This window comes from Vanellus vanellus (genome assembly GCF_965231255.1).
Source record: "Vanellus vanellus genome assembly, chromosome: 16".
NCBI classification, from domain to species: Eukaryota; Metazoa; Chordata; class Aves; order Charadriiformes; family Charadriidae; genus Vanellus; species Vanellus vanellus.
In genome coordinates this window covers 2,383,916-2,405,296 of record NC_138921.1, presented here as the reverse complement: position 1 = coordinate 2,405,296, position 21,381 = coordinate 2,383,916, and the positions used below count along the sequence as shown (strand labels likewise).

The following is a 21,381-nucleotide window of genomic DNA, read 5'->3' as shown; positions in this document are numbered from 1 at the left end:
CCCCTCCCCCTAAACCCCCAGTCCTTAAAGCATATCTGCAAAGCCCCGAGGCGAGGAGGAGCCTGGTGACCCCCAGAGCCTGTTGGACCCCACCATCGATCCCGACCCAACGGCACAACCATGGCATCTCCACCGCAGCCCCCGGTGCGGCTCCCCCGGCGCAGGCATGGCCCCGGCTCCCCGCGAGCTCGGCCCCGGCCCTCGGCCCAAAGCGCTTCCTGCAACGCAGTGATTAGCCACTAATCTCATTTTTTTTCCACCCATAAATCAGTTCCAGACCAAATATTTACTGCGAGCATCATTTCCTCGCCAAGCAGGGCCGGTGACAGCTCTCATTATTAGGAAAGATGAGTGATTTTGGACAGAGAGATTTTTTTCTCTCTTCTTTGTTTCTTCAGAAAACAAACAAACAAAAAAAATATTAATAAATACACACAAACACCATGATCCAACTGGGTGACCGGCGAGGGTTGGTCACCTGTCTCGCCATAGCCTTGAGCCCTTTTCCCTACCCCAAAGGAGAAGGAGCAGGGACCAAAGCCTGGAGAGGAGCGGGATGCTGCAGCAGGAGCATCCTCAGCCATAGCGAGTCCCCACGTCCCAGTGGGGAACATCTCCTCACCCATCAGGGCATCCTCCCCAAGGCCTTTGCACAGGGCTCCGAGGGAGGTATTTTTGGGGAATGCTATTTCATAGAACCCTTTAGGTTGGAGAAGACCCTTAAGATCATCGAGTCCAACCACACAGACCACCCCGCGGTCACCTCAGCCCATGGATGGAGCACCAGAACAGGGACAAAACACCACAGCCCTCTCCCCATAACCTACCGAGAGGACATTCGGTAAAACTCAAGAGGACTCCAGGCTCTTAGCGACCTGGGAGGGGACGGGCTTCGGCCGGGGACTGTGCCAACGCGACGCAGGATGTGACCACCGACCTTTGGGAGAGACGCACCGGGGGCTGCACCAACCCAGCCCCGCTGCAAAAACCTTCCCCTCCTCCGCAGCACTAAACCGCTTCTTAATTAGGCTTTTTTTTTTCCATTGGGGGGGTGGGTGGGTGTGAAAGGTCTCTCTTTTCAGGTGGTAAGTGGAGATAAGGGTGTAAATCCCCCCGGCGGAGGCGGCTATAACTCCCAACCACTGTCAGCCTCCACTTCCAACTCTCCGGAGGGGTTTCCCCCATCTCTGGCCAACATTACCATTTTCCCCTCATTTCCCCAAGCCAGCATTGCAGGAAAGGGGAAGGGGGGAGGCGGGCGGAGGAGCACGTGCTGGAAACGCATCGTGGTCCTCCCAGCCTAACCACCCCCCCCCCAGCACAGCCCGGATCCCCTGAATCCCACACCCCCTCCTCTGTGCTGGGCTCCGATGGGCATCACCCCCTCGCCAGGCATCACCCCCCCTGCCTGGCTCCCAACCGTGGAAGTGGAAAAAAATTGGTTTAAAACAACAAAAAAAAAACAACCAAACAAAAAAAAAAAACAGGGGGAAAAAAAAAAAAAGGGGAAGAGCATCAGCATAATTCCATTTTCCATAGGGATAAAGCCCCCAGACAGCAGCAGACTCCCCCCTACCCACCCCCCATCCTCCTGGATGGGGGCCAGGCTGGACCTCGCTGCTGGAGATCTCGGCCAAAAAAAAACCCCGGCCGCATTGGAACGAAGCGGCAAAGTCCAGCGCACCACACAAGCTGGACTCGCTTCGGTGCTCGGGAGGGGATGCACTGCATTAATTCACCCCCACCCCCATTAAGCACCATTCCAGACCATTCCAGAAGCTGGCAACTTCTCAGCTGCTTGGCCGGGGAAGGGGGGAAGGTTGGAAAAAGGCGTGCGCTCCCCCTAAAACGTCCCAGTGATGATAGAGAGATGCTGATGGAGAAGCAAACGTGACGGAAGGGAAAGCGCAGCACAGCTCTGCAAAGCCGCGGGGCTGCGGAAGGGGCTATTTAGATGGTGGCGATACCTCCCCGGCTCCCGGGAAGGACCATTTTCCTCCAGTCACAGCTGGGCAACTACCGAAATGAGACTCCTGCCCGCGCCGGGGGAGGCTGCGAAGCACCGGGGGAGGAGAACGGGGAGCTAGTTATATACCAGCTGGTTTTTTATTATTATTATTATTATTATTATTTTGGCTTTAAAGGGTTTGTAGGGAGGAAAGAGGATGATGTGCAGCCCCTGAAGCCCTCCCGAAACCTGGGAGACAGCCTGGGGTGACTACGGCAAGGCCCCCAGGGATGGCAGGGAAAGTGCCACCGCGGGGACAAGGGTTCCTTTCCCGCCAGATTCAGAGTAGATCCCCAAATCTGAACACCCCAACTGTGGTTTTTTGGGTTTTTTTGCCACTCCAGGAGTCTCATGTCCCCTCTCCGCCCTCATCCCAGCCCCGTCCCCGCCGCAAAGTCTGCGAGCACCGAGCATCCCTCGCTGCAGGGGTGCCGGGTTCCCCGCCGGCGAGACGGGGCCGGATCCTGTCCCCACCTAGCTCTGGACTCCCCAAACCCTTTCCAAGGCTACCAATTCGCAAGCCTTGTCACGTCGTGAGCCCCCACGGCTGCTCCCGGACCCGCAGACCCTGCCCAGCATCCCTTGTCAGCCTGCTCCGCTCCCTTACCTCTCGCCATCCCCTAACACTCTGCACGGTCCGTCCCCCCCCCCCAAAAAAAATAATTTTTCATCCTTGCCTCCCCCGTGCATCTGTCTGGAGGACACACCAGACACAGCGCACACACATCCCCCCCAAAAAGCAGAGTTCGCAGGAGCATCAGGGGCTCATTTCTGCCGCAGACCGAGATGGATGCTCGGGGAAAATCAGCGCCGCTGGCCGGGAGCGATTCCACAGGCAGATAGGTAAACGCCAACTATTAGGGGCATAATTTCATGCCAGAATTTGCTAAATATGTGATGATGGTTTTCAAAAAAAAAAAACTCAAAAAGCCCAGTTAGTTCGAAGCGTTTTAATGCAAATCCCTTTAGGTATCAATCCAGCCTGAATGGCTCATCCCCGCCTGCTCTGGGGAATCAGTCAAACGCTCATCACCGGCTTCAGAGGGGGGGGGGGAAATAAAAAAATAAAAATTAAAAAAAAAAAAAAAGAGGGTTTCAACAGGCGGTGAAAAACACCGGCAGACACCCAGGACAAAGGGCCCGTCAACTCCTTTCAGCCCCAGCGAGGCGCTGCGTGCATGGAAGGGCAGGGACTGACAGGGGCTCGCCGGGGCGGTACGGATGCTATAGGGTCCTCCACGGAAAGGTACCCGGTGAGGACGCGCGGAGCTTTGCTGCGCAAAAGCACGAAGCAGCTGGGATGGGATGTCCCCGGGTGCTTCCACGAGGCTGGAAGAGCGGGATGCGGTGGGAACGCGAGCGCTTGGCAGAAGTTGGAATATCAGGATGGGCACAGGGGGACCTATATGTTACGGGGAGCGGAGGCGCAACGGCCACAGCGCCATCAGGAGCACGATGCGCCCGGCACACGGCTCTCCCCACGGCCATCCCAAAGAGCATCCCAACGGGGATACGCCAACCGGTCCCCTCCGCCCCCGCGGTGTTCGCTTCTCCGTGCCCTCTTCTTAAATAAAAGATGGAAATAGAGTAAACGACTATCTGCTCTGCAGGAATTTGTTGTCACTTGCCAATATTACCGTAATGAAAAGAAAAAAAAAAATTAAAATATGTTTAAAGTTTAGCCGCAACAGGCGAGTTGACCCTGCAGCTGACTGCGCCAGACTATGTTTTATTCAGCGCTTTGCTCCTCTCCAGCACACTCCAATTTCAACGCACGCGTTTCTTTTAGAGGAAGGGAAATAGAGTGTGGAGAGGGGGAAAAAAAAAAAAAAAAGAAAAAAAAAAATCCCCTCTCATCGGTATTTCAGTTAGCGTTCCGCAAAGGATTAAAGATCGCTGCTGCCTGGCCTGAAGTGCACAGCCTCGGTCAGGATTCAGCCCAGAAGATTTATGGCCTTTTGACTGGCTTAATTGCCCAATATTCTGTATTAAATCAGAGGAAGGAGAAGGTAAAGCACTTCCCCCGCGCCTCGGCAGCTCAGCCGCATCGCCTCCAGCCCGAGCAACCAGCATCCACGTGCCGTGCCAAAAAAAAAAAATGGAGAAACCCCCCCAAATTTACTCTTGCTTTTTTTTTTTTTTGTAACGCGAGAGCAGCTGCCAGTTCCGCTCCCTTCCCATCGGGTCCCTGTGTTGGCACACGGCTGAAATCTTCCATGATTCCCCCTCCCACACTCCCCCAAAATAAAAAAAAAAAAAAAAACAAACACAAAAATCCAGGTGATGTCCTCGGCCGAGCAGCACGAGCATCTCCAAACCCACAGGTTTGGGGAGTTTGGCCCAAAACTACCATGGATGGAGCCATCGCGGCCAGAAAAGGAGGCACCAAGTGACCTTTCGTGCCTGAGAATAAACGTCCTGCATCCCTGCCCGCTGCCGGCGCGCATCCCGCCCCGTGCGGCAAGGACGGCTCCGGCTGTTGAATGTTTTCGGGGTTCAAGGCAAGCGCACGGACGGATTATTTGAACCTGCCGGAAGGGATGAAATTTCTTCATTGCGCACCCGGATCTGAACAAGCTCTATGCAATAGTAGCTTGATATTAAAAAAAAAAAAAAAAAAAAAAAGTAAAAAATAGATTATATCCACCAGATACATTTATCCTCCTCATTACCGTAAGAGGCAACAAACCCCTCCCTCCTCCTCCTCCGGCCGGAGGAAAAGCAGGTTCTTCATATCAAAGCCTCAACAGTTAAATATTTATCCAAGTGCCTGTCCCCGCTTCCCGGGATGGCTGAATCTGAAGGTTCAAGTCTTACTGATCTATTATTCTCTTTTCGTAGCACAAAGCGTAACTTTTTATTGCGGCTGCAAATTATAAAGCTGAGAAATTCTTTGAAGGGAGCTGGAGCCAAACAGGGTTTTTTTCCACCACCACCACCCCCCTCCCGGGACTCGTGTGCCGACGAGACGGTGCTGCAGGAGGGCAACGGGAACAACATTCGGAGCAGACGCAGGCTGCGGCGCGGAGGGAGCTGGAGCAGCTAATTGCCAGGATCCTGAAGCAGGTCCTGTTTCTCATTAAACTCCTCCTGTTCCCTTCGTTTCCACTGTTACGTTTCTTTGAGGGACACGCAAGGGCGGTGGTGGGTGAGCACCACCGGCTCTGGCCAACCAACGACGGTGAGGTTGGGTCTCGTTTTGCCGGAGCCATTTCCACATCACTTCAGTCCCGGGGCGTTCCTCGTTTGCAACCAGAACAGTGGGTTTCTCCATCCCTAGACAACACAACCTCAGCCAGGTCGGCCACCTCCACCCATTTTTTTCCCCAACCAAATCATGGAATAGTTTGGGTTGGAAAAGACCTTTAAAGGTCATCTAGTCCAACTCTGCTACCATGAGTGGGGATAGCTTCAACTAGATCAGGTTGCTCAGAGCCCCGTCCAATCCGACCTGGAATGTTTCCAGGGATGGGGCATCCACCACCTCTCCGGGCAACCTGGGCCAGTGTTTCACCACCCTCAGCATAAAAAATGTCTTCCTTACATCCAACTTAAATCTTCCCTCTTTTAGTTTAAAGCCATTATCCCTTGTCCTTTCGCAACAGTCCCTAAAAGTCTGTCTCCATCTTCCTTATAAGCCCCCCTTAAGTACTGGAAGGCGCTCTAAGGTCTCCCCGGAGCCTTCTCTTCTCCAGGCTGAACACCCCCAACTCTCTCAGCCTGTCCGCACAGCAGAGGAATGAGTGGGCTGAAGACCACAGAGCTCTCCGTCGATATAAGACCCCGTTTCCCAACCACCATCACCTCCACGCTTGCAAAACTCAACTAAGCAAAGGGATGTGATCAACTCAAGCGCTTGCCTACACCACTCGCGTTGAGATGAGCAACGCCCGCATGGTCTAGACACCCGTGCACAATCCCGGACCTGTTTCGGGAGGTAATTCTCAAAAAATTACACCACTGGAGGGAAAAGCACGGACTGCCCTTGGCTGGCAAGCCCTGAGGTGGAGGTTCATTACACTTAACTGCAGCTCTGCAAACCTTTCATCTCAGAAGAGATGCGGGGCAATTTTTCGCTGTGGTTTGCTCGCAGGCTGCCTCTGGATCTGAGGTTGCTGATGCATGGTGGGTTTGGGCAGCTCTTTAATTGAAAGAGAAACGTCAGAGCAGTCTCATGGCTCTTTGGGAAGTCTGTTCTCCCTGCCTGCTTGGTTTTCATTTCATTACTGCCAAGGGAGCCGCCGGCGCGCTTGGCCAACCCACCACCTGCTTGGGCTCTGGCCTGGCCACAGCAGCGGGTCAGTGGGGGCTCGCAGGATGGTGATGAGATGCGCTCACCTACTTCTTGGGCCACAAAGAAGAGGAGAAAGGAGCTGCTTCATGGCTTTCCTGCACAGCTACAGCTGGAAGAGAGAGCTGAGAAGAGCTCGAGCATGTCCTCCTATCATGACCAACAGTCTTCAATCCATCTCCTGGTCACCATCCCAGGACGTCGCCCTCACCACGTCCTCCCCTCCCACGTGGACACCGTGGAGGCAGCATCACAGGCCACGGTGCTGGCAGCAGGAGAGCTCTGCCACCTCGCACTGCTCAACTCCCTCCACCCCCACCCCACCCCACCCCACCCCACCCCACCGAGATGTTAATCCTTATCTAAATTCATAATCACGCTCGCTGTTTTCAAAGTGGCGAAAGGAGGCTCAACTTCTCATTAAAGGACACGGTGAAAAGTTTCTCCTCCAAGCATGTTAAAGCTCCTGCTCCCCTTGATGGAATACCACAGCAGTAATTAACATTAATGACATACCTAAGGAGAACCGCAGCCCAGAGCAGTGGGATAATTGCAGCAGAGAGCCAGTTTGTTACGGAGGCTACCCATCACTGTCAAGACGCGGTGTGCAGACCATACTTTGAGAGGGCTGGAGACAACCCAGGACCTGTGCAAAACTCCACAGCCCTGACTCACCATCAAAGGCGCCGAGATTAATCACAAAGATTATTTGGAAACGGAGAGAGACGCTGCTCGTTTTGCTTTCCAGATTCCCTCCGTTCGATGCCCTCCCCCTTGCAGAAGTACCGGGCGGGTCTCTACATTTTCGGACACCATATGGGATGAATAACACAACGCTGAAGATGCTGCATATGGATTATTTGCAGACGTTGGTAGTGTCCCGCTGCATCCACCTGCTCTGCAAACATCAATCTTTCGCTCATCCCCAAAGCCAAGAGCCCACCTGCCTTTCCAAGCCTGGGAAATGCCAGAGAGACACCAGTCACAAGAGCTGTCTCGATGCCACGCTATCAAATCCAGCCCACGCAGAATATCAAATAATTGATCTACCTGGTAGGAGCGTTGATTGGAATTGATACAAGGGAAACCATCATTATTATAAAGGTCGCAGAGCAGCAGAACAAATGACCTATCACTCAGTAGCATTTAAGACCAGCGTAGCTGATTAACTCTGAGGGACCCAAGTAGGATCCTACACTAGACTTGGCCACGTGCCACAGGCGATACCCTGTTCCCAGGGGTTTCTGTAGCACATGGGAGAGAGAAAAGCCACCCACAAGAGAGAAAGGGTCACGTTAGAGTTGGTTCGGAGATGGAAATAATAAAAGGGAAAAGGAAAAGAAGAAAATGGGTACGTGCTCTATCACCAGATCAGATGTGAACTTCACATCTGACTTAATCCAGGATATCCTCATCCGGATTTTGAAAAACAGTACCAAAAACCAACCTCAGTGTCAACAAAGCCAAAGGCACGGAAGACGACCATCGTAAGGCTTTGGATAAACTGCCTTTTCCACCAGAACGCCTAACCCTGTCTGCATCCACACCTCGAACGCAATTGCAACAATACAGAATAAGGAGACTTCATTGAAAACTTACCTAAAGTTGCCTTGAGCTGGAGGAGCCTCCTCCCAGCCCAGACCTGACCTAGGTACACCACGAAACTACATGTCCTCTCCAGCAGCTGCTTCCCGTTAGCCCTTGGGAGAGTTGAGCACTTCCCCCAGGGCTCAGCTGTGTCAGGTCACGCTGCTTTAATTCACCATCGATAGGCTCCGATCCTCCCTTCCCAGCTGCTTGCTGGAGGCTATTCTCTGAAGGCCACGGAGTTCATGAATTTGGCCAGACACCAGAGTGGCAAAAAGAACCACAACTGTGAAGCCACTGAGGTTTCGGGCTCAACTCCCCTTCAGCATGGGTCTAAGGATGAAGGCCACCCAACCACCGCTTTGGAGCAGGACACCCCAGGGCAGGTCTTGCCTCCAGAGAGCTATTTTATAGGCACCCTCCCAAGGGTTAACACAAGCTCTTGAGCTCGCTCTTAACTAGCTTGACTTTTGTTCCCCAACTAATGTATTTTTAAGACCTTCCATTCAGAGTTTTGGGGTTTTTTTTTCTGACTTCTTGCTGATGAATAATCATTAACTATCCATGAAAGATTTAAATGGCCCGTGGAATTCATGAGGTATTAAATGGGCATTATATTATCAACCACTCTAAATGTTTTGTTTCCGTTTCAAGACCATTCATGAGATGTTTATGGATTGTGGATTTATGGAAGCCAGGGGATCTTTTTAGGAGTAATGTTCCGTACCCCAGAGTTACGGTCAACAGCTGGAGGCTCCGTGCAGGAAAAGCTGAGGCTGTAAGCTCAAAAAATTTAACCCCTGCTTCAGAAGGTCTCGGCTTACAAAAACGATGGATTAAACCCTAGAAAGAAGCCCAGAAACACAAAACGCAAGCAAACTTATGAGCTGTCATCAAGAGTCAAGTGGCACGTGGTGGCCTTGCTCCAGAGGGGACCTGGTCGGTGGTGGTTTACTTTTGTGCCTGCACCGAGATGGAAAAATCCGTAGGGGCGGTCCTGCAGCACCCCGACAGTTTCCCTCCATCAATACTGACCCACAGCTCATGGGCACAGAGCTTTTTGCTTTTGCCGCGGGCATCCCCGGCTCCCCAGAGCCCATTTCACCCCATCCTGAGTTGGGCCACCCCAAGCGAGGAGATAAATCAGCCTGAGGGAAACCATCCTCCCTCTTGGGAGGGTTTCAGATGGGTCCCACCAGAAAGCAGTCTGCGAAGAGGCAGCGTGGGGGTACATCTCGCCCCAAAATCGCCCCAGGAGATCCCACCCGGCACTTGGGGTCCCCAGCAGTGTCCCCAGACTATCAGCTCTCCAGGTCTAGCGCCTGGCCATGCCGGGACAAGATACAGGGAACAGAAAGTCACCATCCGAAGCAAACCGAGAGCCCCCCCAGCTAAAACCGGAAGGGGTTGATCAGAGAAGGCTTGAAATGGGTTTTCAGGGATGAGCTCCATTTCACGTCCGAGGTCAGGAGGAAAAACCTCCTTTTGCATTGCATGGACGCTGCCATAAAATAAGAATTAGCTGATAACGGCCCCAAAAAGCCACTTTTTCTCCGCCAGGTAAAGCGCTAACCACCACATCCAGGCTAATAAACAGCTAAAACTTCAGCACGCCTCTGCTAGAGAAAAGAGGGGGGGAAAAGAAGAAGCTGCCTCTTTAATGCACTAATTGCTATCCCGAAACACTAATGGGATTAGCGAGCGGGATTTAGCGGTTGCCTCCTGAAAAAATCATTAAGTGCCATTAGAGAAAATTAACCTCCCTGCTTCTCCGAACGGCTTTGGGGAGCCTGGGTCCTTCCGCAGCGATGCCGTGAAATCCCCCCCCCCGCCCCGGGGTAGGACGCTAGCGCAACTGACCCCCGTTAATAACGGCTCTCTCTTTCCTCTATTAATTCACCAACCGTGAATTAACGTTTGCAGCACCTAAGGTGGCCCAGCACCGCCGGGACGGGGAGCACCAGAGATGCCAGGACAGGATGCGGTTGAGCAGGGACTGATGGAAAGCAGAGACCGGTGAAGGAAGAGGGGACGTGACCATGGTCACGCAAACCCCGTTTATGGTTTTCCTTCTCGGCGCCCTGCCCCGCTCTTTCCCCTTGTAGGAAAGTTCCCGTCCCCGCCTGGCTCGGGGAATCACTGGCCAAAAGGGTTTGCTGGAATAAAGACCAGACATCCAAACCTCACCCCGGATCCGTGTCAGGGTGACCCGGGGCGTGCGACGACCGCGCTGGGGATCAAACGGTTTGGGGGAGCCAAAGGCACGCTCTGCCCTGGGTGAGACCCGCTGTTGCCAGCGGAGTGTAGAGCTTGGATCGGGGGCTGAAACACGAATAAAAGCGCGAGAGGAGACCGGCTGCTCGTTAAGGCTCTGCGCCGGCTAACGGGGTGACGCTCGCTGGGGACGGACCAAAATATATATGGCTTTTCCTATGCCACGAGGGGCGGTGACCTTACAGGAGGCATCGTCCAGCTGAAAGAAATTGATTTCCAAAAGCTAAAAGCCTTTGGAGACCCAAAGCTCCCAGCCGGGAGAAGGACAACCACCCTCATTTCATGTAACGACCGCAGCCTTGGGGACACCACGGGGAAACAAGTGACACCGCGATTGCTGCGGCCACTGGATGTATCCGCTGCCCCAAAACCCCTCCGGTCTGCCCCTGCTGGAACAGGGGGAGGTGAGGGTCCGGCAGCGGCAGCACCCCACAAAGACGGCGGATTTTAACCCTTCACCTGCCCCAACCGGAGCTGTTGGAGCATCACGGCCGCCTCCGGCACCGGGCGGGAGGGTCCACGCCGCTGGGTCAGGCTTTCCCCTGTCCCCACCACACCCCTCAGGGGACTCCGCCTGAGCTTCTGCCACGGCCTTATTTTCAAAGAACCCCGAATTAGAGGAAAAACAGTGCATTTTGTCCCGAGGCTCCGGTTTTGGGAGGCCAGCGGGGACCAGCCGTGCCCTATCCCCACGCATCCTCGGGAGAGAGGAGATGATGCCCCGAGGTGGCCACCGGTCCCTTCTGCCATCCCACGCCGAGGCAGCAGAAGGGTTTTTCTAAGCACGACCGCCAAAAGGGCCCAAAGGAAGATGGAGAGGGAGCGCGTTGGTGCCGGGAAACCCTTTCCCTGCACTTCAGCAGCCTCTGCCGGCACCGGAGCCGCAGAGCAAGAGCGGCGGGAAGGAGCCGCGGACTGAAAAACCTTCTGCAAACACCAGCAGGGAGGGGAAAGGTACCGGGGAGGTCTCCAGAATAATAAAGCACGCTATATAAAATATCCCCATTTCAGCTGAAAGGCGATTTTCCCCATCTCGTTCTCACGGCCGGGTTGAGCATCCCCACCCTGCGGCTGCAAAATCCCACCCTCCGACCCACCCGTGCCACGCTCCAGCACGCGGGGGCTTTGCCGAGCAGCATCCCCGGACCCCATCGGTGCTCTCCACCCACCCCACACTCCCAAAATAAGGTCCCAGGGGCGCAAAGCAGGCGCCATCTCAGCAGCATCCCCGCTGCTGCGAGAGCTTCAAAGGGCTTTTCTCCCTCAAAGCTCCCCCAAAAAAGAAAAGACACCGAGCCCCAAAATTTAAGCATCGCAGCACTTTGCCAAAGGAGCTGAGATGGGGTTCACCACCCCACCACGCACCGGCACCCCAGGGGGCACCCACTTACTTGGGGGTGTGGGCCTCGTCCACGCGATGTCCCAGCTGGAATTCGTGGGATTTGCTCCGGTGCAGCGCGGTGAAGCCGGGGATGAGATGGATCAGTTTGCGCGACGAGGGCGGGGGCGTACCGGGGGGCTTCAGTTTATTCCTCCGTCGTACCGGCGGCGTGCCCGGCGGCGTCATCGTCGTCACGATATTGGGGGTACGCGGAGGGGTGTGAGCCACGTGTCGCTGGCGCGGGGAGGGCGGCAGGGAGCGGTGGCCGGATTCCACGGGTGGGCAGAGCCCCGGGTGACCCTCCACGGTCAACCGGTCCACGTGGGTGTACGTGGGTGCGTGAGGCGAGGCGGCGCGGCAGTGATGCTGCCCGCACTTGGGTTGGACTTTGGGGCTCTGCGAGAGGTGCGTCCTGCCCCACTGCCCCGGCTCCGGCGGGCACCCGGGGCTGTTCTCCTTCCCCGGCTCCGTGGTGGGCCACTGGATGGTCCAATCCTGCTTGGAGAGGCTGCCGCCTGCGACAGAACACACAAGACAGGGCCATGCGGCGCGGCAGAAGCCACACGGTGTCCTCCCCCCCGCCCCCAGCACAGCATCATCCCACCACCACCATCACCACCACCACCACCACCAACACCACCGCCTCCCTGGAAATGCCACCAAGAAGCTTCTCGGCGTTACGCGCTCGCAAAGCCAAGCGAACGCTCCGCGAGGGTAAAGTGCTTTAAAGAAGTGCTTTGCCCACGTGTTTCACCCATCTTCCCACCGCTCAGCCCCCCAAAATCCTCCCCGGGCCCAGGGATGGGATGCCCCTTGCCCGCACCAAGGCTGGTGGCCCCATCTCACCGCCACAACCCCCACCACCACCACCACCGCCACCGCCCCCCTTCCACCAGCCAGTTGCGCCATTTGCATAAAGGAGGGGGGATCGTAATTAAGCGGGGCCCTTCTCCACTTCTAATTATTCATCTCCACCGGCGCGGAGACGAGCGAAAGGGCTGTCGGCAGCAACTTCAGAGCGCCAAAGCGATGGACCCCATTCAAGGTCCCTTCGCCGACTCGCTTTTGATCGCCTCGGCTGAGAAAACCGACATAAACCCACAATCTCTTTATTTTAAAAAGGCTCCTTCCCCGTCTCTTTTTGATTATTAATTGCCTGGTCTCTCCTCTCCCCGGCTTTTTCTAGGGGAACGTTTTATTTCAAGCGCCAGAGGAAAAGCAAAGGAGGAAAGGGCTGTGGAAATGAAAGCTGTAGGACTGGATTGGAAAAAAAAAAAAAAAAAAAAAAAGCTGGGGGGGGAAAAGAGGAGTTTTCTCGAATCGCTCTCTCAAAGCAGAAAATAAAAATAAAAATAAAAATAAAAATAAAAATAAAAATAAAAATAAAAATAAAAATAAAAATAAAAAATAAAGCAAGTCCTATGCAGCTGCTTTTCGAGTTGCTTCTCCGGCCGCTGGCTCCTTCGGCCCAGCAGGAAGCTCATAAAAAAGTGAACACCCTTCCTCGCATTTTAATTAATTAAGAAAAAAACAAAAAACATAAAACAACCAAAAACCACCAAACCCTGCTGTGGGAAAGTCTTCTCCTCTGCCCGGACGGAGCTGCCAGGATGCTGCTGTGTCCCCAAAGCCACCACACACACAAACCCCCCAAGTGGGGACGTGGCAGGTGACAAGTCGGAGCGTGTCACACCCCCCCGCACCCCCGTGCCGGCAAAGCTGGGTGCTCAACCCGCTGCCATGCAGAAGGGCTGTCCCCTCGTCCCCGAGGCCACCGGTGGCCACCGGTCCCCGAGGCCACCCCGGTTGGTGGCCCCCGGCTCCACGTACCGCCGGGGGACGGTGCAGCGGTGGCCGAAGCACGGGCATAGGTGAGGGAGGACACGACGGCAGCAATTAAACCATCGAACCCTTGCGCTTAATTAACCCGCACCGGTGGATTTGCACATCAGCGTGCGCGTATGCAAATGGAGGCGCTCCCCCATTGGCTGCTCCGCGCGCATAGATTTACATAACTCAATACTGCCCGGATGCTGCGGGCCCGGCAGCGTCCCCGCGCTCCCGCCTTTAGCGGTAATTAGCAGTGGTTAACGAAGAAGGAGAGAGCAAATGCTGCTGCGCTCGGCCGTGGCATCGCGGCCGCCGCGTGTCCGTTGCCCCCCCCTCCCCCCCCCCGCTTCGACGCTCGCCTGTGTCGTAACACGACAAAAATAACCCGTTATGGGGCCGGTGGGTGCGCCAGGGCTAAAAATACCCGGGATAAGCCGGGGAAATGCGTTTTTTCGCCGCCACGTGCGCCGCAGGTAACGGGGACTCCGCTTAACGAGACGCGCTTTAAACCGAGAACGCGCTTGAAAGCAAAAATAACGACGACAACAACAACAACAACAACAAAAAAATCACAAAAAAAAACCCAAACCACACCCAAACTCTTCTTTCTGCAAAGGCTGTTAAACGTTTTCGGATTTCGCTCCCTTCCGGGGTTCCCCCGGGCGCTGCTGCTTGGCCGGAGCCTATTCCCGGCGGGAAAATCAAGGGAAGAGCTCGCGCAGAAGCGAATTCCCCTCTGCCCGGTTTTTCCCCCGAGCTCTGCCTCGCCTTGACGGCGCTGCGAGGCCGGCGGTTGGCTCGTAAAAGCTTAATTGTTTTTTTTTTTCTTAAGACGGGGAATATTAATTGCATATTGAAACGAGCATCAGCTCCGGCCGCCCACCGCCCCTTCGGGGTCACCTCTCCCCCTCCCGGCTGCCACCGAGCCCCGGCCACCAGCCCAAAGGGAGAGATGCTCTCCTCGGCCAAATTTGGCTTTATTAATCCCCTCGGGGCTGCCGCTGCCTCCTCCCCCGCTCAGCTCAGCCTCCTTCAACTCCTCAGCGGAAGAAGCTTTTTTTTTTTTTTTTTTTTTTCTGAACCACTCCATTAAAATAAACAAGGAAACAAACTCCTGGGAGGAGGCGGAGAGGAGCGCCCGTCGTCCGGGATGCGGCTCGTAGATGGAGAGATGTGGAGAGATGGCGAAACGTCACCAGATAATGCTGGTTTCCCCCCTGATCCAAAAGGCGACCAGCAAGTTTTGCTTTGATTTCCTAAAAAAATAAAAAAATTTAAAAAAAAAAAAAAAAAAAAGCCACTGGGAATAATTTGCTGCCCCTTGAAGGCAGCGGGTCCCCTCCGAAGGAGCCGTACCCGAAGCGGCCCCGCACCCCGACTGCTCCTTGGGGGATGCTGCGATCCCTCTTTTTCCTTCCCCAAAGGCGTCTCCAACCAAACGGGGACGTCCGCAAAACCGCAAGGAGACCTTTACAGCGAGGGAAAACCCCCCACGGCTGCGCCCGCCTCCCCCAGCGCCCACCTCCCGGCTGATCCCAATTAAACCCCAACCCTTCAACTCCATCACTCTGCGGGCAACACCGCTCTCCGGGAGGGACCGACACCGCAAACCTTTACACGGCGGCCAGTCCAGCTTTCAAATTTACCCTAAATGAGGATGCTCGCTGCTTTTTTTTTTTTTTTTTTTCTTTTTTTTCCCTCCCCCGCTTTTTTCCCCTCTTATTCACCGCCCTGCCTGACCCCGCACCACCACCCCCCCACCACCACCCCACAGCCCTCCCAGGGCCAGGACAGCTCATCACCGTTCAGCTCCGGATCATTTCCCACCCACCCCCCCCCCACTTCCCCCGTAGGACAGCTAATAACCTCCCCGCATAACTCACTAGTCACACACCATCAACTCCTCAATCCACAGCGGCCCCGCTCGGCTCTTACTTAATATTAAATTAATCCCGCTTCGAATTCAAAAACCCGACGCCTTGGCTGCTAATAAAATACCGCTGCCAAGCGTGAGGTTTCGCAGCCGAGAAAAATCCAATACAGACCATTTATCGCAATAAAGGGAGGGGTTTATATAGGGTTGCCGCTGTATTCCATAAATATAACGTGTTTTCGGTTTATAAGACGCTCCGGGGTTTTCCCCCGCTGCTGCAGTTTGCCCCCAGGCTGCTCGGTTTGGGAAGAAGGTTCCTTCCCTGCCATCAAACCCCGTCCCGGCAAAATTCATCAGCGTTTAAGTAATAAACCAGTATCCTCCTTCCTTCCCTGCCTCACCCCCCCCCCCCAGCCCCCGCGGCCAGGCAGAATTGGCCTGGGAAATTAGATGTCTCTAATTAACGACTCAATAAATAGAGATGGATGGAAAAGGTTAATACTGTACCTCATTCCTGCTTTATTAATACTAATCTTGGCTTCTAGAAATCGACCGCTGCCGCACTTGCAAAGAAATTACACGATGTTTTAAAGAGGCAGCGACTTGTTCATTAATTATATTTTCGGACAGAGGGCCGTCTCTTGGTTTACAAGGAGACAAAACGCAGATAAAAAGCCACGTCCATGGCAGCGTGGTACATCTGGAAAGGGATGCGATAACCTGACGGACCTGAGATCCCAACGCTGCATCCCGAGAGATTATCGCTGCAGTCCCCGGGATGCTTTTCAAGCCCACCCACCCCACCCAGCGCCCAAACGTTAAACCCCCAGCGAGCTCCTCAGGGATCTCGGGGGGTTGCAAAGATCAAGGCAGCACATCCAGCAGGCAATTTTGAGGAGCCTCGCTGGAGGGTTGGTGGTGCCTCAGATGGAGCCTCGGGGGACGAGGGGACAGCGAGGGGACCTACGTTTGCCAGGCTCTGTGTGAGCCAGGGCAGCTCCTGAAGCCGGCGTAGACCTTCCTTGCCCGAGCTTGCAGACAGGGCAAGGCTGGTGGCCAGTCACTGGGATGTGGAGCGAGCTGGAGGCTCAGCGTCTGCTGAAATGGGATGGAGGGATGGAGGATGGAGGGGGGATGGAGGAGGGAGGGAGGAGGGAGGGAGGGAGGGATGGAGGAGGGAGGGAGGGAGGGAGGGAGGAGGGATGGAGGGGGGATGGAGGGGGGATGGAGGGGGGATGGAGGGGGGAGGGATGGAGGGAGGGATGGAGGGAGGGATGGAGGGGGGAGGGATGGAGGGAGGGAGGGATGGAGGAGGGATGGAGGAGGGATGGAGGAGGGATGGAGGAGGGATGGAGGAGGGATGGAGGAGGGATGGAGGGAGGGATGGAGGGAGGGATGGAGGGAGGGATGGAGGGAGGGATGGAGGGAGGAGGGAGGAGGGAGGGAGGAGGGAGGGATGGAGGGAGGGATGGAGGGAGGGAGGGAGGGAGGGAGGAGGGATGGAGGCCTTTGTGCACCCCAAATGAGAAAGCTACAGCCCCATCGCTGCTTGGTCCCAGCTGCCCACCCAACAGCACCGGGGACATTGCCAACACACCAGAAACACCTTTCTGCCAGTCCCCCATCCCCGCAGCCCCCCAAAACGCGCTTGCCTGGACCACAGCGCATCCCAGACCCAGCCCTGAGCAGCTGGATGGGATGATTCTGCTCCCACCACCCAACCTGGGGCAGCTAGAGAGCATCTCACCCTGACCTGGCCAAGAGGTACCACCACTCTCACCCCCTCCACACCTGCAAGAAGAGGGGCAGGGGCCGTGCTCCCCTTCTCCCAGGGGACAAAAAGCAGGGGGGCTGCTGAGAGATGGGGCCATTTGACCCGGAAAAGGCTCTGCCGGGGAGGGGAACACCAGCGCAGAGGCAGGGGACACGTGGCTGCGCGGAGTGGGATGCAAGGAGACCAGCCGCCAACCCAGGTGGGGATTTCTGCACCCAAATCCTCTGGAAATTGAGGGTGATTTAGTCTCGTCCGCTGCCTACGGAGCTCCTGCATCCCTCCAGGCTGGCAGGGGCTCTGTGACAACGCAAGTTGTCCTCTCCCTGTCCCCAAGGCTTGTGCCATCCATCGGACGATGTGCCCAGGGGTTTCTCCAGCAGCGCGCACGCACGGTGTCGGCACGGCGGGGATCCCCACCGGCCGGCAATCCCGGGGACCGTTACACTGCGGAACCCGATTCTCCAGCCCTGGAGGAGGAGGAACGGCCACTGCAGCATCTCCGCAACGCCAGAGGGACAAAACAGCAGTTCTCGCCGCAAAACCCAGCCCGTGGCCCCCCCCCCCCCCATCACCCCCCCGGGAGCGGTACGATGATGGATGGAGTTAAATGGAGCGCTGGGGGAGGCAAAGGCGCGCGGTGCCTGGATAGCAGCAAACTCCTTCCCCGCTGGGACCCAATGGACCACCAAGCCACGTCCTGCCGGGAGGGCTGGCAGCCCCATCACCCGCCCCATTAAAAAGCAAATCGAGCGGCGAGCATCCCACAGCTCCCCAGTACCTCCCCCCCCTCCCCCTCCCCATCTCTGCCAGCCAAAAACCACCGGAGGAGCGGAAGGTGTTTTAGCATCTTCACTGCAGCTGCTGAGGCGAAGGCTCATGTGGATTTTTCCAAAGCAAACATCCCACCGGGGCACGGGGGAATTCCCTCGGTCCAGCAAGTGGAGGGGAGCGGGGGGGGGGATGCAGGGGGTGGGCTGAGCCAGCGCAGCCAGTCAAGCAGTATCTGTTTGCGACGGGCTTTAATAAAGTCAAAGGTGTTTAAACAAAGAGCAGGTTGAGAGCCTTTCCCCGGGCTCCGAGGGAGGCGTCGATGCCCTTCCTCAAATAGCGGAGAGACTTAGTGAAAATGCCAAAGGGAAAGAGGGCAGGAGCACAGGCGGGAGCCGGATTTAGGGAGTTAAAGGACGTGGGGGGGACTTGCGCTCCGTGGGAAATGTCAGGTTGGGATCAGCCATCCCCACCTCGCTGCTGCTCCGGCACAGGGCTGGAAGCGGCTGCTGCACCAGTCTGGTGGCAGTGTGCAGTGACGGGGACTCTCTGCCACCCTCCACCCACGCCATGCCAGTGCCACCACGCTGTGTCACACCACAGGGGAAGCCCAGAGACACCGCAGGAACCACAACGGGTGGATGGACCTGAGACCTCTTCAGGGCAGGAGCTGGGAGCCCTGTTGTGCCAAACAGCGCTAATGCAGGGACGGTGCTGGTCCCCAAAAGCCGCCCCTTGCCAAAAACACATCATGTCTCCCTCCTCATCACCAGCCCTGTCCCCAGGGGCTTCCTGGAGCTCCAAAGCCCAGCCAAAAACCCAGCAGGGCTCATCCCCCTTCTCCTCCAGCCCCTGGGATGCAGCTACGTTGGAGGAGCCCCCGAGAGAGGATGGGAGCCCGGCAGAGGGGTCCGGGGTCCCCAAACCCTGGGGGTCTGGCAGGACGGGGGTCCTCCTAGAGAAGGGTCCTGCCAGGCCAGGGCTCCCAGCAGGGACCACAGCTAAACCAGCCCCGCTACCATCGTCCCAGGTTGGGACCAGGAAGGGAGTCCTTTGGAAGGGGATGGGGATGAGGGGGGGGGGGTTAGACTGTGAAATGAGGTTTCACCCTCCCCCCCCTCAGCTGCCCCAAAAAGGAATGTGTGTGTGTGTGTGTGTGTGTGTGTGTGTGTGTGTGTCTCTTGCTGCTGCCCATGAGCACCCCTCTGTGCTGGCATCACCCCTCCGAGCTGTCACCAAAGCACCCGTTCCGCGGGGATGAGCGGGATGTGGTCCCCATCGCACACGGGGGGAGGGGAGGATGATGCTGAGCCTCTCCTTGCTGGGGGGGCACACAGGTAAAGAAGACACCCCACCCCCCCCAACCCTCTGCCAACAGCAGCTCCAGGAATAGAGAGCCCTGAGCCCAGGACAGCATCACCCCGCAGGGCTCGGCTGGCGAGGGACAAGGTGGCGGGGGGGAGGACACACAAGATGCCAGCAGAGCCGGGTCCCGCACAACCACCCGCTCCATCTCTAACCCCCCCACCCCCCACCCCCCAAACTCTTCCCCGGAGCAAACCCGGCTCCCAACGCAGCTAAAGCCGCAGCAGCTTCTGCTTCGTGCAGCCGCGGAGCTCTGCTGCCACCGCCCGGGGACCCGCAGCCCGGCACCCGCAGCCCGGCGCGGCCGCCAGCATCCCCCCCCACCCCCGGGGACCGCCAGCATCCCCCCCCCCTCCGAGGTCCGCCGGCATCCCTCCCCCCCCGACGTCCGCCACCCGGACACCCACCCCCGGGGGAAAGGGGGGAAGGGAGGAAGGGGGGAAGGGGGGAAGGGGGGAAGGGGGGAAGGGGGGAAGGGGGGAAGGGGGGAAGGGGGGAAGGGGGGAAGGGGGGAAGGGGGGAAGGGGGGAAGGGGGGAAGGGGGGAAGGGGGGAAAGGGGGCTTGTGCACGGCCTGGGAAGGGGTTTTTGGCAGAGGGGGGGGGGCTTCGCTCTGCGGCGATGCTGCGTGACAGGAGTTTGCTAAGCCTGAGGAGCTTTTCCCGAGCCTCCTGGTTCGTAGAATCATGGAATCGCTGAGGTTGGAAGGGACCTTTGAGATCATCGAGTCCAACCATTAACCTACCCTGACAAAACCACTTCTAAACCATGTCCCCAAATACCACGTCCACCCTCTTTTTTTTTTAAACACCTCCAGGGATGGTGAATCCACCCCCTCCCTGGGCAGCCTGTTCCAATGTTTGATAACCCTTTCAGTGAAAAAAATAATCCTAATATCCAGTCTAAACCTCGCCTGGCATAACTTGAACCCATTTCCTCTCGTCGTATCACTTGTCACCGGGGAGAAGAGGTCAGCCCCCACATCTCTACCCCCTCCTTTCAGGTAGTTGTAGAGAGTGAGAAGGTCTCTCCTCACCCTCCTCTTCCCCAGGTTAAACACCCCCAGTCGTTCCTCACAGGACTTGTTCTCCAGACCCCTCACCAGCTTCGTAGCCCTTCTCTGGACACGCACCAACACCTCGATGTCCTTCTTGTAGTGAGGGGCCCAAAACTGAACACAACACTCGAAGTGGAGTCTCATCAGTGCCGAGTACAGGGGGACAATCACTGCCCCTGTGCTGCTCACCACGCTATTCCTGATACCGGTTGTGCTCCCGCAATCAAGGGGGCACGAAGGGACCCCGTAAGAAACGCCGCACCTTCCTTGGGTGAAGCCTCCCTGCTGAGAACTGACAACTCATCACACCCCAGAGAAAGGAGCCCCCCTCCATGCGCTCCTGAGGCACGGGGATGCCCCAAAGCAAAGCTGTCCCCCAGGGGCAGTGGGTACCCAGCCGTCCCCCAGGGATGCAGGAGCTCTGCGACCCGGGGAGAAGATGCTGCCAACACCTCTGATGCATTAAAGCCACATTCCCGCTGTCGCCGCAACAGGATGGTGTCATTCGCCCCCCGAGCGGCTCGAGGGGACCTGGCCAGTGGGTACAAGGTGTCCCCGACTCACCGGACTTGTGGACGTTGCGGAGGCAGGAGAGGGAGGCGTTCAGACGGGCACACTCCTCGCTGTTGGCCCCAAACTTCTCCACGGTCGCGCAGACCTGGTCATCCGTCATGTCCAGCAGCTCCTCCAGGCTCAGCTGCCCGGGGGCGATTTCCTGATGGGGGAGGAACAGGGCAGGAGTGAGGAATAAACCATCCTGGAGCATCCTCTAAACCAGCGCCTCGGAGCACGCAGATGAGAAGCTGTTCCCTCCTGCTGCCCCATTTTGGGTCACAGACCCAAAAATATTCATTTTCCATCCCAATCCACAGGAAAACCTGGAGGGCGTCGCTCAAACCTCAGCTTTATCTCAAGTTTTTGCACGATCTCAGGCGTATCCAGACCCGGATCAGCACTGGGATATATGGGAGCACCATGAAAACTGGTCCCTGCCCTGAGCGCACGCAGGGACAGGATGTCCTCTTTCCTGGGGGGGGTGGGGGTGGCTGTTACAGGAGCACCTTTGGGTGCCACCCCCTCACCGCACCTATCACCTGCAGGAGCCCAGGATGCGGCAGAAGGATGCTGTGACCTGTCGTGGCACCACCACACTGTGACGGTGACATGGGGGACC

General features: G+C 56.6%; 1 protein-coding gene across 1 annotated transcript in view; it reads right to left on the bottom strand.

Annotated features, from left to right (window-relative positions):
- Window positions 1-21,381, bottom strand: part of KSR2 (kinase suppressor of ras 2) — a gene marked incomplete at both ends in the record, with an annotated part of 85,858 nt that overhangs the window by 55,737 nt on the left and 8,740 nt on the right. Inside the window, 2 exon segments of the mRNA XM_082491527.1 lie at window positions 11,552-12,056; window positions 20,772-20,922. Of these exon segments, the coding sequence (XP_082347653.1) occupies window positions 11,552-12,056; window positions 20,772-20,922 (656 nt within the window).